The sequence below is a fragment of the Dermochelys coriacea genome, chromosome 1 (assembly GCF_009764565.3).
Source record: "Dermochelys coriacea isolate rDerCor1 chromosome 1, rDerCor1.pri.v4, whole genome shotgun sequence".
Taxonomy (NCBI): Eukaryota; Metazoa; Chordata; order Testudines; family Dermochelyidae; genus Dermochelys; species Dermochelys coriacea.
Genome location: NC_050068.2, coordinates 280,050,485 through 280,069,728, shown reverse-complemented (window position 1 = coordinate 280,069,728; position 19,244 = coordinate 280,050,485). Strand labels below are relative to the sequence as shown.

Here is a 19,244-nt window from a genome sequence, read left to right as displayed (position 1 = left end):
CATTGGATTCAGTTGAATTACTTCTGATTTACACTAGTGAAAATGAGAGGAAAATCAGGTCCAAGTAGTAATAATTTCTGAGGAAAACTTTCTCCATTGTCAGAATTTTGCCAGTAAAATGTGGCTAAAATGCTTGCTGACAAAAATGTTCAAAGAGATGAGTAAAATTGCTACTGGTTTTGCTATGCTCATCACAGAATGGAAATTGGAAGTGTCATTGTTTTTCTAGAGTTTCTCTACTTCTAGTTCTGTGAAAGGCTGAATCTATCCTTCTATCCTGCTAATTCATGTGTAATTAATAAATCATTTGAATATTCTTTTTCATTCACTCTCAACTTTGTTATGATCTTTGGTTTAGAATCCGACAAAAGCAAAAAGAGGGAGGCACTTACTCCCCACGGGATGCAGAAATTATTGACACTAAATTCAAGCTGGATCAGTTGATCACAGTGGCAGACCTGGAACTGAAGGACGAGAGATTTACTCGGTAAGCATACCCCTTAGGCAAAGCCACAGTCCAAAGGATCTGTAGCTGTGACCCCTTTGTGACCTTTGCTTGTTTGGAAGTGTTTGTGGTGTTCTTATTTACACAGGTCACTAAGATCCTCTTTCAAAGGGTGCCCTCCATTCTCCAGACACTTCTGACTAGTAGAATATTACTTAATCTTCACATCTTTTACAATAAGATAAAGATCTAAGTTATAATAATATAAAGATCTAAGTGCAAATCATCCTTTAATTCTGATGGCAAAAGGAGATGCATTTTTTAAACATGGGAAATAGTTCAGTATTTTGATGACTCACTATTTTCTGTGGATTGCAAACTTACAAACATCCCAAAAGATCCAAATCCTTAAACCGTGTCTTTTTCAGATCAATCAGTAACATAGTCATTGTTTAATTGACATTTAGAAAATGTTTTTGCATAAGGGGACCAGTTTTGCAGCTGAGTTTCTCCGGAACTTGAAAACACTCTGGCCACATCCATACACCCAGACTCTGGAGAAGCATGTAGTAGCCATAGGCCACTCACCTGGCCAGATTTCCTGGGTTTTCACAGAGTGACAGAGACTCTTGCCCCATGTATTGTTTGGAGGGGAAGCTGTACTATGTTCCTTTTGGTAGTCAGAAATTGCCACATTATTCCACAGGTAGATATCATGAACATTCTAATCAGTGTGCTATGACTGAATTAGCAAATGTTGGATAAATGTTATTGACATGGCTGTATTTTCCCTACTGTGTCACACAGCACATAGAATGGGAAGCATTGTGGCAGGCAATCTCCTTAAAGATTGGAAGCCTAAGATTACCTTGCCTAGGAGTTAATCATCCTACTGGTGCAGACTGCGGGTAGCTTGAAGATGAAAGCCTATAGCTCTTGACCTGTTTGTTTTGAATGTTTTATGGCTACGTGTATGGAGCAAAAAAGTATTATTGCATTATAAAGCTGTTCAAATGTTTGCCACTTGCAGCACACGGTCAAACATACCGGGAGTCCTCTGGTGCTAATGAATGCAATGCAGCTGGTGTGGGCATTGTGCAACATTTTGTTTAGATAATATAGTCTAATACCCGTTAGCAGTAGTGAAGATGTTCACTTTCAACGGACAGACACAACCCTTTGCACCTTTGTAGCTGTAAACCAGATAAATGTCCTTGATGGATCAAAAAAAGTAATTAATTTGAGACGTTTCCTACAAGGTATACATTTGAAAATTGCTAGCAAAATAAGAACAATATCGTTTTTGTTTGTGTACTAAATTATTAATGGATTTTACTTCCAGATACTCCTCATTTTTCTTTAGACGCAAGGAGATATTTGTCATCCAGTAAGTTATTGCACTGTTGAAGAGACATGGTGTGGTTTTCATAATGTTGTGTGACTTGTGTGCTGCTATACTTTGTTGATCTTTGTCCAAAGTAAATAATTTTCCAAAATGTGTTCTTGGTCATGAAAATGAAATTCGTATTAGCAACCTATACTATACTATACTATGCTATGCTATACTATACTATACCCTATTATATGGTAATGCTAATGACAAATGATTGAATTTGTCAACATATCATCTTTGATCTCAGTGATTAATGTTAAGACACTATAATTCTGCAACTATTATAAAATAAACTAGAGCAATTTTTAACAGAAATTATGTCAGACTCACCTCAGCAAACATACAAAAAGTAGACAGCACAATTAGAGTGCATATACCACTGAGAGTTCAAAACTGGGCATTACACTTTTCTTCAAGAATTAGAATTTGCATATTCAGGAGAAATCCTTTTGTTTCTCCTCAGCTGCATGTTGTACTGTCCATGCTACCAGAAAGCATCCCATTAAGATCTCAGCAAAAATTCCAGGGGATCAAATCCCATGTTATATGGGAGAATTCCACTTTACCACTGCTCCGTCTAAATTATGTCCAATTTGGATTTATACAATGTCAAACCCTGCAGGTTAGGACAAAATTGTAATATTTCATATTTATGTGCAGTTTGTTAAGTGATGTATGCACAGTAAGGACTTTACTGAGCAGTAATTCAGCATTTTTCGTTACCTTACCAATTACTTTATTTTGAAGCACTTTCATTTTCTGGCTCTGATATAATAAGAGTGATATCGAATGTAAAGGTGTCATGTTAACATCTTAAGTTCTTATGCTACATGTTGATGATTGCACTGAGACCATCACAAATGAATTGCACATTCAAAATATGGTACTACTTCCTATTTCTGCACTTCCTCACTGTCATGAGTTGGTTGAATTATCACATGCACATAGTCAGTTGCCCAGCCTCAGCTTTTCAAATAGTGAGGGAATACTTAGCACATTACTGCCAGATTCTAGCTCATTTGTGCCATCTAAACAGCATAAATGAGCCAGTTTGGGGAAGGAATCTGTCTATATGTATCATTTCCTGCTTGTCCTATATAATGTGAAGCACTGAAAACAGTGTTCTGTAACTGGCCAGCTAAGTATTCCCTCACCATGGGGGAAATCTTAGTTGATGTACAGCCAGCACAGCCAGTTCCTGCACCAACCACCTATCCCAAGCGGGGTGTTGCACAACACAGTGCTCTGCCAGTTGTCATCTGGCTTACCATATATCATTTGATGTAAGTTAGAGCAGCCTTGGAGCTGAGGTGGCATAGGTTGGCCCCCGGGATCAGAGAACTGAAACCCTAAAAACCTTCCAACATACCCACACATTCTCCTATTCCCAGCAGCGGATCTTAGCACAGAAGATTATTTGGCTCATGTAGTCAGGAACGTGCGGAACAGGTCCACACAATAAGTAGGACAGGGTGGAAAGTGGTTGTCCCATCTTGTGAAAAATTTCCAAGATTTCAAAACTTTTTCCCACCCAGAATTGGGCCAAAAACTCAAAATTTAAAAAAAAAAATTGTGAACCAACAAACAAAAAAATTTGGTTTCGGCCAATCAAAGTATTTCATTTCATTTTCAACCTTTTCAAAAACATTTTTCATATTAATTACATTAAATTTCATAACAAAGTTGTTTCAAACAAACAAAAAACAACAACAAAAAACCCCCTTTTTAACGAACAGTTTAGGGTTAGACGAATGAGCATTTTTCAGCAAAAGAGAAAAAAAAACAGTTGCCTCAAAAAAGTTCCTGACTAGCTCTAACACAGACACACTAATATCTGATACCTATGTGCCAGATTCTTGCAATGTGCTGGAAGGGAATAATTCCTAAAATACTAACATGAGAGAGTAGTGGCGACATGTTAATCTCCTTAGGTGATAGGAGACAGGCAAGAACTGAATAGATCAAGGATTGTTTAAATCAAATCCAGCCAATCTGTCTAGGTAGAAACATTGAATGGATTCACCAAGCATACCAAGCACATGTATACATGTGATTATATCAATTCTGATTATTGCAGCCTCTCACAACCTGGTCCAATCCACTTCTCTGGATGGATAACAATCTGCTGTAAGTGGAACCAACCTTCAGATCCTATGTGCTTTTATACCCCATGGGTCTGGCTAGTGACTGGTCATTGTTCATAGTTCTGGATCTCAGGAGCAGACCCTATGTCTGACACCTTACTAGTCCAGCTTCCTTAGACACCAAAATGAGTGTACCAGCCCTCCTGAGCCCCCAGTTGCTTATACACACTCCCTCAGTGTTCCACTTTATTGTGGGTGCTTTGAACTTCTTGATTAACCCCTTCAGGCACAACATGGCAGGCAAGCAAGTAATGCAGACTTAGTAAAGATATTTCATAACCACAGGCATTTTACTCTTGGAAGTACTTGAAGTCCCACTTAAATATAATCTCTGACCCTTTTTGGTCATTTATCCAGGCTGAGAAACTCCACCCCAGCTCCCATCCAAGCTTCTGTATAGAGAAATCATTTTTCTTGTGGATGGATTTGGTAGTGGAGCGACATTTAGAATTGATGGCACTAGATTTCGTTGTACCAGCTTCTCAGGAGGAGCCCAGGGAGCAAAATGGCATTCACAAAACAAAATAGCATTCACAATTTGACAGACATATCCCCAATTTATTGCACAGACCATGCAGCATTTTTGCATAATCAACACTGTCACGATATACAGTCCAGTCAAAGGGACAGATTCTCTCTTCTATTACAGTCCCTTCACATGTCTCTGATGTAAAGGAGCTGTAAACCTGGTGAAAATGGGCCTTAGGGAATACGCCTGCATGGGGGTATTCCTGGATGGCATAAAGTTGACTGCCATCCCTTGCACCTCCTGGCATAGAGGTATGCCAGGGATTTTCTGAGGAAAGGAGAGGATGTGGCCTGAGAATATTGTGCTGTAGCTATTCTTGGCTGCAGAAGGGCCCTGAGGGACTGTTACAACTGAGTGTAAATTAGAGTACTCATGAGGTATAGCCAAGAATAGAGAAGATCCAGAGGTAGCTTAAAGCCACCGTTGTCCCATCCTTACTCCTCCATTTCTGCACAGAAACAGAGAATCTGGCCTACAAAGAATTATTTTATTTGTTGACGAGTAGATAAGATATTACTGGTTCTGGCAGTACTCTCCATTATACATGTAGGGATTACCTACTTAAACCAATAAAATCTTGTTTATCTACCAGTAAAAAGATAAAAACAAAATATTTTAACTGCACCCACCATCTATGCAAACCATATGTAAGAGGAATGTGAGCATCAGGGTTATGAGATCTGGTTAGGCATCCACTGAAAGTACTCTATGAACATTGCACGTTCAAAGGACATTCTACACAACAGTGCCTCATATGATAGCTAGCTTATGTGTGGCAGCTACCCTGCCACAACTGACATTGGCACACAATTCACACAGAATGATCAAGGCACTACAGATATGCAACAAAAGGCCATTTCTCCACCCACAAAGTACCTGGCTGACATTAACCCAGACAGTTTGGATTGACAGGAATAGGTTATGGTTTTAAGTCTCTGTCTATACGGATTTGTGCATAAGACAGGTGGGGCTTCATATTAGCAGCAGCTCCTGGATGCATTGTGCCTGAGGCAGATACAATGCTTTGTGAAGTGATGGGGGGACATGCATACAACAACAGCATCTGTTATACCCTTTAAAACATACGGGGCACACTCTCCCTTTGCCCATGTCAGCCCAGCTCTTCTGTGGATGGGGTTGAGGGGAAGAGGACAAAGTGATATCATTGCCCCTGCATGCCCCCTATAGAGGTTCTAGTCCAACTGTCAGGGCTAGATTCCCTCAGTTTAGTGTACCAAGGACCAGGATTTTGCCTAGCCACTGTGCAGTTGAAGGGAATGGGCCTGGTATCCTCTCCCCATTGCCCTTGATCACTCGTGAAGGGTTAAGCCCTATGTAGGTCTCAATTAACTTATTAAAAATTAGTTCCTCAGTTATTCCTAGCAAGTGTCAGTGGTGCTTATGAGTTAAGCTTTTAGTCTACATATTCATTTCTGTGGTTTTTGGACAAAGTTTTAATTCCCTATAGATTTCAACTGATTGACCCAGAGAGAAAGCTGAGTCTGTGTCACTATATGGTCTTCAGTTACCATTGCCAACACAAATAAATGGCTTCTTTCTAGGTCTATCAGAAGTAATCTGAGTGGGATTCAGATTTTTGATAGACTTCAAAAACTCCCATATGTGAAACAATACCCTGTTTAAAAAGAAAATCAGATTTAAGGCAACAAATTATTCTTTAGCTTAGAGAATGCTTTACTTTCTCCCTTTAAATGCAGAGTAAATGGAAATATTAAATTATCCTGTTGAAACAGGGGAAGTTGTCACTTTACAGTCTGAGTATGAGTTGTACTTTTCATGATCTGATGATATTTTCATCATGATGTTTCATACAGGAGACTGGAAAGTGAATGAAGCTGTGCTATTGGCAGACTAGTGTTTGTACTTTAAAAATACTGTAAGAAGATAAAACTATTACCTCTTATCACAATGTTTCATTTTAGAAATACTGAGAAAAATAAGCTGCATTTTTAAACCCCTGAAAGTTTACAACCAAGCATAATTGTGCTATGCAAAACTCCATTGAGCTATTTTGGATGAGAACACTCATCATGGCCCAGTTCACTCATTGTAAAGCTCCTTATACAACAAGGTTTCAAAAGCCTCAGCTCGCACATCTAAATGCTCATATGGGTACTAAAAGGCCTGATTTTCACAGGTGCTGAGCCCCTCTGTATCCCCCCACTAGCTCCACAGGGAGTTGTGAAAGCTTAGTACTTCTGAAAATCAGATCCTTCATGTAGGTGTCCAATTATGGAGGTAAGTGTCAAACTTTAGACACCCAATTGGCCCAACTACTTAAAAAACATTTAGTGCTTGTGAAAGGTGCCAGATGACCACCACTGAACATAGAAATCTTCTGGTTAGCAATGCATATGTGAACTAGAAGGAAGCACGTTTTGTCTCTATGCCTATTCAGTGCTTGACTTACCTTGTTGCAACGCCAATGAGAGTGCCAAGGATGTTGGTGATGGTCCTGTATCAGTGTTCTTGGCTGTAGGGTCCACTATATCTTGAGCACAAAGGCGCTAAATGTCATTCTGGATGGTCATGTGATGTGTAAATTGAATGTCAATTCCGAAACAACAGAACTACAGTGCAGTAAGTTACTAATCACAAGCAATTTCAGGGGAGTGAAGACAACAGAATCTCAGAAATTATTGGGATGTCAATTGGGATTGACTTTTATTTCATTGCTCCAAGGAAAAGATGGGGGATTCAAATAAAAAGGAAGAGCAAGCACCATTTTTTGCAGAATCTGCTAAGAATTTTGTCCAATAAAATTATAAAGAGAGAGGAGTCCCTGATGTTCAAAGGCTAGAATATCTGTGCCCAATACTTTGGCGTAATTAGTTAAGAATAGACTCTCCTTGAGAAAACTTTAGCTCTGCGAAGCTGCCAAGGTTTATGTGCCAAGTAAATGCTGGCTCGGCCATAAAGTAAGACCAGAATACAATAAGTGCTAGTGAAACTTGTGAACAGACTCCACAGGGAAGTTCTGTGTTCATGCAGAAGGTGTCAATGCTTTATCATTCTTCACGCCCTTTTTCTGCCCATTCGGGATTTGTACCTCTGCCTTAACTGTCTTCGTTGGGTGTAATCCTGCTTCTATTGAAGTCAGTTCCAAAATTCCCTTTAACTCCAATGGGATAGAATCAAGTTCTTTGTAAACTTTATTTTGGATAGGGATTTCCTGTAATTTGGTTGTACTAGCCAGTTTACATTGTTTTGAGAAAATGACCATATCAACACAACATATATCGCCAATGCACATATAGTGTAGCCTTGACATTAACTTCTATAGTGTTATGTAGATAATTTAATAGTATATGGCTCTGCAGTTGTTTTAATATTGTTTTTGTTTCTCATTCATATTTCCATTTCTCTTTTTCTAAAATATATTTATTACAAAGGATAGGAGACAGTGATTTTCTAAAAAATGTTAAAGTATAGCTTCTCAAAACCAAATTCTTAATAAGATTATTAAAGGAAAGTCATATGATTATTTACACTACTTAAAGTATTCCAGAGGTAAATATGTTAAATATATTTTAATTGGTTTAATTTCCAAGTTTATGCAATTTTAGAGAGAAAAATGTTAAAGGTGTAAATTTTTAAAGGACCAAAATTTTTCATTTTGAATTTCTTTGCTAGAGATTAGGGCCCTAAATTGATAATGCTTGATGTACCTATGGAAGGTGCTCAGATACTATGGTAATAAGCACAGTATAAGAACCTATACAGAAGAAAATAGAACATTTAGGCCCTGATCCTGCAGTGTGCCTCAATATGAAATAGCCTTGTAGGATCGGCCTTTGGAGCCTAAATATGTAGCCTGATTTTCAAATTTCCTGAGCACTCAGAAACTCCCATTGAAGTTAGGCCACTTATATAGGGGCTTAAATATGGAGTTGGGAACCTACTCACCTGTTTTTGAAATCTTGGCTTTAGCCATTTAGCTTCTATATAGTCATAAAACTCAAAAATTTGAAAGATGGGCACATGTTGAAGCTACAAAGGGCTTTTTGCCCTGAGTAGCCTTCTTGAGCATCCCCAGAGCTGCTATGTGGTCTGGGAGGCAGGTTTCCTTTATCACCCAAATGCTCATCTGCGCTACTTGGGCTTGACAGTGAGTCTCTGAATTTGCCCCTAAAAGAATGACATTAACACATTTCATTTTATACTATATCCTTAATGCAAAACAATGGGATGACCAATGTAAGTAAAGCAGTGTACCTGATGTGTGGATTTCTTGGGCCAGTGAGCATTTTTACCACAGAACATTGGTAAAATGATCTGAAGAGAATAATAGGCTGAAACTGTATCAGCTATACTTATAAATACATAAAGTAAGAGCTCAATAACACAGTTATCCAAGATATCTAAAATACAATATTATCCCTATCCATGGAAGAAATCAGTTTAGCTCTGATTCTTTAGTTATTTAAATTTTGCATCTAAAGCCTTATCAGAATGCACTCTATTCTCTGACTTACTGCATTTAACACAATCTCTGTTACAGGTTACTTAGTTATAGAAAATCCATCAAGTAAGTTGATTAAAGATTTTTATATTATGGCTATCAGTTCACTAGTTTGATGAGTGTGAATGTGTGGTTCCTTCTTCTGTGTTTATTAGAAAAAACTCCAAGCTGCGTATAAATCATAAAAGCATGACTAATTGCATGGTAACTGGAGAAATGCTTTCTCTCTCTCTGGGGTGAAGCCTGCATGTCTGTGTTTTAGCTTGGGAAGTAATACAGGGATATTTAAACTCCTTGGGGTTTAAAAACCATGTCATTATGAGAATGAGGTCACTGCAATATTTTATACGTCTAAAACCTTGCAATGTATAAAATGTTTTCTGTGCAACAAAGAGATATTACCTACTTTAGAATACAATGATAACCTTACAAACTTCATAATATCAAAACTCTGCATTGGAATGCTAAATTTATTAAAAAACAATCCCACTCAGCAGGACGTTAAAGCCAAAAACTAGATCAGAAGGAGAAATTGAGCGAGAAGATGCATTTATTTTGAAATGCTCTAAACAAATCAAATAATCACACTGTTAGCGATTTATATAATGTTATTTTATCTCTGTAAATATCAATTATTATTAAACTGGATAACAATTTCTTTTGATAAGCCAGTGGTTAAATGAAAAACAAACAAATCAAAACCCAACTTCCACATGTGTCTAACTCCTCTGTCATTACTTTTAGGCCAATAAGCAAGAAATCCTTCCTACAACATGTTGAAGAACTTTGCACAGATAACAACCTAAAGTTTCAAGAAGAATTTTCGGTATGTTACTAGCAGTTGTCACAACACTGCAAGACCTCCAGTCGTTTCATGTGTCACATTTCATGTCCATTTTAAGCATGCAAGGCCATGAGGGACTCTGGCCTTGATAATCAATACCCAATTACTAGGTTGATTGTTTAGAAAGTAATATTACACTGATTTAGGTTGTGCAGTCTTCATTGCAACCTGATCAGAATTATTCACCTAGTGTGTCAGCAAAAGATGATCTTCTTTAGCCCTTCCTGCCATGACACCATCTTCAGTAGTTAGCTAGATTGTGACATTAAAGTGATAAATCTAAAAAATTGTATCAATATTCATGTAGTTTGAAAATATTTTGTTTTCAGCTTTTTTTTTTTGCTTTACATATCATGATATTGTTCAATTTTGAAAAAAAATATTTATCAGATCTTTATGCTTAGATCAGGATATGACATGTATTGGATTGTAACTGATTATATACAGGATTCATTCAGATATACCTATGCACTTTAAACAACATCATTTGCTCTAAGAATAAAAGCCCAATATACATAGCTGATGTTTATTTTGTGAAAGGTTCAGGGCCCGATCATGTTCCCATAAAAGTCAATGGGAATTTTGTTATTTGGCTTCAATGGGAGCAAGACTGAGCAATACACTTTCATTTCTTTAGAAATAATAGGCCAAATCCTACTTATCTTGCTCTTATGAGGAGCCTCAGTGGGACTGGAACTGCTCATGTGACTATAGCCAGGAGCATTTGAACCAGTAACTCTGCAAGTCATCTGACTCCTGTTGAAAAATGATTAGTTTTCAAAGCACACATGACAGCTATATAATAAATATACAATTTCAAAATTACATTTAAACCTCAACTAAACTTTGCACTGTTTTCTTAAGTAACTTCTCTTTTATGGCTATCACATTTAAATTATTTTTTACACTATTATCTGTTCTTTTTGTTATTTCAGAATCTTTATCATCATCATGTCTAACACATGCAGTTATTTGCCATTACAAAAATAATTTGTCAATCTCCAGTGTCTTTACCATTTTGGATTTATAGATTTGTCATGAATTGCTTACTATTTGGATTTATAAAAATGAGGAATCAAACAATAGACTTTTATACGACTAGATTATAATATTTCAGTTTCTCAGGGAACAACAACAAAAGTGTGAAAAGATTAATGGTATTTCCTACAGCTTTTTGGCTATGCTCCTTAAGTCTTATTGGACTGGATTTAATAATAATAAAAAAGCACCATAAAATTCTTCTGAGCAGTAATGCAGAGGAAGCTTTTTTTTTTTTCAGGAGTAGAAGTGTTATTTCACTAGAACAGGAGCGATTATAATTATATTATGCATGACTGAGCAGATGAAAAGTTTTCCTAGCAATGACATTTTCACATTTTAAAGTTTATCTCTGGAAAGTTTCTAACGTTACCTTTTATACATTAAAGTTTCACAACAATTATAGGGTTAAAGGTTACAGCATTGAAATGACTGAAAATCTAACATAAATCGTAATGTTCTATCAAGTAGTAGTAGTATGAGCATTTTTTTAAAACTTAGACAAATACATGTAGCAAAAACCTAATTTAACCAAATTATTAACTGAACTCTTAGTTAAACAAAGGTTATGTCTGCACTGCATTGTAAACCCAGGTTAGTGGGACCTAGGCTTATGAAATCAGTGTTTCCAAGCCCACACTTAAGCATCCACGCTGCATTGTAAATCTGGGCTTACAGTTGCTGGACCCAGATCTCTCAGCCATGCTAACATGTCCATACTGCACCTGACTCAAATATACTGCAAAATGACAGGGATTGGGCCCAAGTCCCAGCAGGACTTGGGCTCTGACCCACTTCCTAGTATGGTCCTAGGACCCAGGTCCTGAGTGCTTGTTAGTTCAAATCAGACAGATTTATGTGTGAACAGAAGCAGGGCTTCGGCTCAAATCTGAGTCAGAGCCCTGGCTTAGAATGTGGCGTAGACATACTCAAAATTGTTATGTGCCCCTTGGGTTTGTAATGTACGTCAGCTTCCCCAAGTCCAAAATGTAGCAAAGATCTGCCAGACAGCTTATCCAAGGCCATCCAGCACTTAGGGGCAGGTTGTGCTCCTGATGGAGGGCATACCAGTCAACTGTGCAGACAAGGAGGCTGTAAGGAGCCATGCTAACTGGTGGTGGGCCAGCCTCACCCATTTTCTGAACCCTCAGTTTTCTAAAGGTTTGGCATGTCTCCTGAGACCTATGCAAAATCAGGCTTATGTAGTATTTTATACTGTTACGGTGAGTATTTGACAATATATTTTCTAAGTGCTATTAATGAATAAGCACATCAACTACCTCCAAATATCATTTCAACAAAAGTCCCCATATTCCCATAAAAGTTATCTAATATATACAGTATAAATGAACTATCTGTAAAGTTTATAAACCTACAGAGAAACATTCCTTCTGTAACAAATAATCATTGAATTTGAGACTCCAAATAATCTTTATCCTGTGCTAAAATAATCAGTTGGGGTGAAATTCATCCTGGTGCAGAGAGCCGGCATAAGGCCATTAGCACCAGTTAAGAGCCGTGATGGGGCAGATCAAGGCAAGTGGGCATAGTTAGAGCGGCAACACAGGGTGCCTCTGCACTGCAGAGAGCTCTCTGCTGCAGACTCAAATTAGCAAGTTAAAGTCAGGCTCATGGGATATGCACTTCACATGGAAATAATGGCCCAAACTCCTGCAAACGGCCATAGACCTTGGGAGAATGCCTCCTCCTAACACCCCTGCTTACTTTCCCACACAAAATCCAATTACAGAAGCTTTGTGTGAAGAAAGGAAAATGTAACCCTTTATGAATACAGGAAATTATAACTTGTCCATTTCCAGCTTTACTTTCCTGCCATTATTGCATCCTGATTTCAATTCCTAGAAATCAGCTGGCTCTACCTGGGTGCAGGGGTCCTCCCAAGTGTAGCAGTTGCAAGATCAGGGCATTATTGTTTTATAAATTAAAATGTTATTTACAAAAGAGAGAAACACAATTAACTATGAAGAAAGAATCAATTTTGGGAATGGCCACAGATTTAATCCAGGGCAAGATTTACAAGAGACCTTATTAATTAGGAGATGAAACCGTAGCTAAATCCATTCTTTCTTAACATGCGTGTTATGTAATATGTGATAGCATTTTCTTTAGTTTTGTATTAACTTTGTGTCTGGTAACCACGTTGTTTAATCCTTTAACATACATTGAGGTAAGTTTAATAATGTCAACTATTATATGTAAGGAAATTGGTAAATTTAGAGGGTGAATTGCTAATCTTTTCTGTGGAAAGAGGGCGAATAAAATCACTGAGTTGTATAGAGGCATATGGGCCTATGGAGATTAAGGGAGAGATTTTCAAAGGCACAAATGAGAGTGAGTCACATAATTCTCATTGACTTTCAATGGAAGATGAACACCGAATTGCTCTTTGCAAATCTCCTCCTGTGTGATTTCATGAGAAGAGCATGGCACCACTAAGAATAGAACCCCGGTCTCCTAATGCTGAATCCTGTGCCTTAACCATAAGACCATCCTTCCTTTCTAGAAGAATAGCACCTGCAGTTGTACTATCAAAGATAAAATTATAAGGCCATCCAGCCTTGCTGCTTCAGGGCGTAGACTTCTCATTAGCTGGAAGTAGGATGACATTTCCCATTGAATATAATTGTACAGCATATGATGGACTGTGATGGTTTTGAACCCTCCTCTGAGCATCAGACATTAACAATTGTTGGACATACAATACTGGACTAGATGGACTAGTTTGCTTATTGTTGGGTGGCTTGTTTCATTATGGCAATACTATTTTATTACAAATATTAATAAAATCTAATAAGAAAATGAAGTACAGTAAATTATGTTGTCGTCTATAACTGAAGACACCAAGTAGGTCTGGGTGAATGCTTAAAATGAGTATTTGTGAAAAATAATTTAAATAGCAAACACCATTGCTCTTTGACATTATTTTTGATTTATATTATTTGCTGTTTGTGAATAACTGTACATGAAATTCTGGTCACAAGAATATTCGCAGAAGGGAAAACTATCATGAAATCTCATGCAGATTTGCATTTGACAAGAATTCACATCAGGTTATTTGCACAGCTATCTTGAAAACTCTTCTGGCGTTGGGGATAATTCAGCCAGGGAGCAGAAATAATATTAAGTGAAGGACATGATCAGTTGCACAGCACAAATGGCAAATTATAAATAACAAATAGTTAGAACAATAGGTACAGTTAATCATTTGTGAGCAATCCATAGGTTGAAATATACTTACGTAAACCATTCATCAAATAATGAACAAAAGTATGAAAGTTAGTCTGGTTGTGGATGATTTTCAAACAGAAGGAAGTAGGTAAATTCTGTCTGTCTAAGAGTTTTTCTGTATTGCCCATCATCATGGTAAATTAATAATCGCACATAAATTTTGTCTCCATTTGATGGCCCATAGCAGACTTCATGGAATTTTGAAATCATCTTCACCCTTTTAGGTTCTGCTTTTATATATAATATAATTTCATATAAGTTCTTCCCTGCAAATGATTCACCCATCTCTCCCCCTGAGTAATAGAATTCATGAACAGTTATGAAACTATGCTTCTGAACCCAAATAACTCTGTCCAACCCCCTCAGGAACAGGTCAGTGAGCAATAACTAATTGCCAGTTGTCTCTATTTGATTAAATGCTCACTGGTTCTCATGCTGTGGCAAGAGCTCTCCCAAGCTACAGGCATTAGGAAAAGGCATTACTCAAAAGTAAGGCTGAATCACATAAGACATTGTTACCACATTATATGGCATCATGAAAAGACAGGAAAAAACACAAAAGGTGATAGTATGACTTTATCCAGACTTTTAAAGGTGAAAGTTCATGTAAGCTTAAATTGTTCAACTTGACAGTGTTTTCTGCAGCTCTGCATCTGACACTGTTGATGTAACTAGGGTTGATGGTGAGGTGAAATGCTTCTGCGATGTCTCGAGCTGCCCTTAGAAGTGTAACATATCATAGAACTGAAAAGTCCTTCCTTTTACGGGAGTGACCAGATGAGGGGAAATTATATTATTGATCTATTTGTAATACTGAGCACAAAGCAAATGTAAAGGCTTTCTAACAAATATACATTATCTTACAGGAACTTCCCAAGTTTCTTCAAGACCTTGCTTCAACTGATGCTGATCTTCCTTGGAACAGGTCTAAGAATCGCTTTCCAAATATAAAGCCATGTATGTCTAACTGGTCTCTTTTTTACTCTCTAACTGTAGAAGTACAGTGTATGTTTGGAATGCATCTGAATTTTTCATTTGGTCTCTCTGATATGTTACTATAATAATGTACATGTTATATTACAATTTACTATCAACTAGTCTGTTTTTGTTCACTTGTTTGAATAAGGGTTATTTGTTAATGGCTTTCAACTTGCTCTCACAAGCTTTAACATGCAGGTGCAAGAAATTGTAGCCCAAATAGTTTCTTCGCTTTGTAATTTAACCCAGGTAGCATTCTTCCTGGACTTTTCCCCTTAGTTAAAAGTAAGTTGTGTAAAATCCACATGTTTATGCATTTGTTTTCCCTGGGAGCCTGGTGATGCTTTCTTATGGCTACTTGCAAATATGCTGCAAGATTCCATTGAAGATCAGAGTGACTGTATGATAACTTATAAGACAAGGCTAGATTTTATCACAGGAGACAGGAGTCTGCCTCTCTACTCAACACTGCTTCATTTTTCAGTTAATAAAACAAGAAATGCCATTATTATTTTAAGCATTAACTGTGATGTGAGATGGGGGGCATGGCATTCCTCTGTTAATGTAGCTACATTCTGTGCTATTAACTTTACAGAACAGCTGTTCCTGTTATCTGCTGCCTGGTTCAACACATATTCTGTGCTCTAATTTACAATTGCTAAAAACTGATATTCATGTTATCCAATAACATTGTCAGAAATGCTTCAGAAATCTTTTGTTTTATAATATCCTTTCTTTTTACTGGTTTGCAAAAGCAAATGTCAGGAAATGAATGATTGATTTCAGCATGTACCTATTTGGAATCTTTTTCACACACAACATCCTTCCTATTTTTCATCACTTCTGTATACTTATAATGGAATAAATTCTGAGGACCTTCCTCATTTTCTACTCAGTTCTCACTTACGCTGACTTCCTGTCATAGGGGTTTGCCTAACTAAAGAATGAGTTAAAGCTCAATAAGAACCTCTAGGATGTGGCCTGATGGTAGTAGAATGTAACAGAACAAACAAATACAAATGATTAGGCCCAGTCTTGTAGTCTGATCCACACAGAAGACCGCAACACCATTGCACCACCTCATCAAAGTCAGTTGGCTCTGCAAAGGCACAACAGGTCTGTCTGCACACCTCAGATTGCGGGATTGGGGCCTTAGACATTTGCATTTGAAATAATCATCATGAGAAAAACTCATTGAAATGTAAAGAGCAAGGAAGGAGAGTCATTGTACAATAAAACAGGATGGTTAAATAGTTCTTGTGAGTTGCAATTACTGTACCATTTTGCCAGTGTAGATTTAATAAAATTAGCAAAACAAATGTAAACATTAATTTTGAATTCTCAGCATCATAACAACATCTGATGCATGTCACTATAGTTTACAAGTAAACATCTCAATTAAATAGACTTTATTTCTGCTATAGATAATAACAACAGAGTAAAGCTGATAGCTGATGCTGGCATTCCAGGATCTGATTACATCAATGCCAGCTATGTGTCTGTAAGTTGGAAGTCTCTCATGATGCTCATCACATTTTTTCTATTTTTATTTTCTTTTACAAAGTGACTTAAAAGGGAATATATTTTATATCAGAACATGCTTCTAATGTTTTTTCCGTCCACTGCAGCTGCTGTGACCATACTGTCACTTCTAGCACTATGAATTCATGTGTCCAAGTATATCATTGAACATAATTAGTTTTAAAACATTTAATTTAATTTGTGCATTTTTATTGTTCGGTTGTGTTTATTAACAGTAATACAACTGTAGTCAGCTAATTCATTTCTGGAAATTATCTCATCCTGTTCCCATTGAAGCCAATTGTGAAAGTCCCATTCATGTCAGTGGTGCCGGGTATGGAACTATTTTGTATTTCTTAGTTAAAGATTTTGGGGTATTGTATAAAAGATGCTATGTAAAAATAAATAGAACTGAACTGAATATTCCTGTAAGGATAGATAACATGCTTTTATGGTGGCCCTTATTATTTCATGCTAATTATGATGAGGAAAAATGTAAACAACACAGTAGCTGTGATATTGTTCAATGATATAACTGGTACCGAAATATTTTAATACAGTTGAATAAGCTGATGTGTTTGAACATAGACAAAATAGGTCATTAAAATACTCTGTTGTTGTGGGGGAGAGAGCACAGTGTCTCTTTCCTCCAATCCTTCTGCAGAATAGAATAGATGACATTCCCAGCCTGCTCCAAATAATGCCTTCCCTGGAGTCTGGCTTTATTGGTAAATCAAGTAATAATAGCAGAACATTTCTCCCCGGACTTATTTGTTTATCAGGGTTTTCTGCAGGATCTCCCTGTCTCTGCCCTTATTTCCCTGAACCATGGTAATGCCCCTTCATGCATCCTGGTAAAACAATCAAGCTATTCCTGTTGCAATGATTATTATAATTATTTATTGTTTTTATTACAGTGGCCCCAACTGAGGTCAAAACCCCATTGCACTACACACTGTACAAACAAAATAAGAGACAATTTGTGCCATGCAGGTCTTACCATATAAATAGATGAGAGAGCAAAGAGTAGGTGAGAGAAAATAGGATTATCTCCATTTTACAGACAAGAAACTGAGGCACCGAGAGTTGCCCAAGATCATACAGGAAGTCTGTAGCAGAGCTGGATATTGAACGTTGGTCTCCTGAGCCCTGACTCCAACCCACTATCTTAAACATCATCCTTCCTTTCTACTAGTTGGCAAAGCTTACTCATCACTTTATACAGAGTCCTAACAGGGTGGGTCAACAGCAGAAGAGACCTTCCACCCTGTTACAAATCCTGTTACACAACTGTAGTGCTGTTTGCCAGGCTCATGGCCTCTGAGGTGGTGATCTGGGTAGAGGGGAGGATGGATAGGTCTCCACTCTTCCCATCACTGGCTAGCACTCAAAACTAATGCTCGGAAGCTCACATAGCACAAAAGGCTGCAGAAATTGCTACTGCTAAGAGTTCTCCCATGTAGGCATTTTTGCTTGCTTCTGACTGATGCAGGCATAATGTCTTTTGTCACCACTGATAGCATATTGCAGCTGCTAAGGCCACCAATTCTCAGAGCAACAACTTTACCCTGTCTCTCCCCCTCTCTCTCTCTGTGTATATATATGTATATATATATACACAGAGAGAGAGAGAGATCTATATAAAGGGAAAAGTTGTAGCTCTGAGAATTGGTGGCCTTAGCAGCTGCAATATGCTATCAGTGGTGACAAAAGGCATTATGCCTGAATTAGTCAGAAGCAAGCAAAAATGCCAACATGGGAGAACTCTTAGCAGTGTGTGTTTGTGTGTATGTGTGTATATATATGTGTGTGTATGTGTATATATACACAGAGAGAGAGAAACACCCTGTATATACTATATAACAAGTGGAAATTGGAATGCTACTTTTATTTTTACTGGTTTACCCATGAAGGGAGAAAGCAAATAATTAACTCCGAGCTTTGCATCCTTGAGTTATAGCTCCTCACTTCACTGTTCAACTAGGGAGGATTAGTGTAGTTTCCCACCGCCACCTGTTATGTATATTATATATCAAATAAATAACAGGCAGCTGTGAATTATAGGGCTGTAATTCCATTGAGTAGTTTTGATGATGCTAATAAACTTCTGCACAGTTTGTTCTGTTTAATTACCAGAACTCCATGATGGACTATCAGCTCTGTAATGTAACATTTATTTTTTTTAATTTTATATAATACATAGAGCTTCTGGTGTACCAATGGCCCCTTTAAGAAAACTGGTTCCATCCTGTGGAAGGACAGCCAAGGGGAACATGTACTGAAGTCTCTGCTTGAAAAAACTGCTCTCATGCTTTTAATTCGTTTTTAGAATTATGTACAAAAACAGAAACCACAATCATCCCTTCCATGGAAAAACCCACGGGTGACCACAGGGGATCTCTCTCAGAGAGAGACTTAGAACATCACTTTTCAGGGCTGAGGTTCCCCCCCAACCCATTGGCAGGAAAAAGGCCACCTCTGAACCTGGGCTGATCGATTGGAGGACAAGGCAATCTATGTGGGCTCCCCACCAGCTCTGGATCCATAGCAGTTTTGCACTAATAGAGCTGCACAACCATGCCCCCAGCCACAGTTGCCACAGGATCATGGGTGAAACTCT

The 19,244-nt window shown here is 37.7% G+C and overlaps 1 protein-coding gene across 9 annotated transcripts in view; it reads left to right on the top strand.

The window, feature by feature from the left end:
- The window catches only part of PTPRQ (protein tyrosine phosphatase receptor type Q), a 200,190-nt gene that overhangs the window by 166,490 nt on the left and 14,456 nt on the right, over positions 1–19,244 (top strand). For 4 of the 9 annotated variants that reach the window (XM_043492806.1, XM_043492779.1, XM_043492814.1 and 1 more), the window contains 6 exons: positions 359–487; positions 1,788–1,832; positions 9,034–9,060; positions 9,739–9,820; positions 14,992–15,082; positions 16,528–16,604. In XM_043492806.1, coding sequence (XP_043348741.1) covers positions 359–487; positions 1,788–1,832; positions 9,034–9,060; positions 9,739–9,820; positions 14,992–15,082; positions 16,528–16,604 — 451 coding nt within the window. The remainder of the gene's footprint in view (positions 1–358; positions 488–1,787; positions 1,833–9,033; positions 9,061–9,738; positions 9,821–14,991; positions 15,083–16,527; positions 16,605–19,244) is intronic. The other 5 variants (XM_043492787.1, XM_043492796.1, XM_043492801.1 and 2 more) reach the window with 3 other exon arrangements.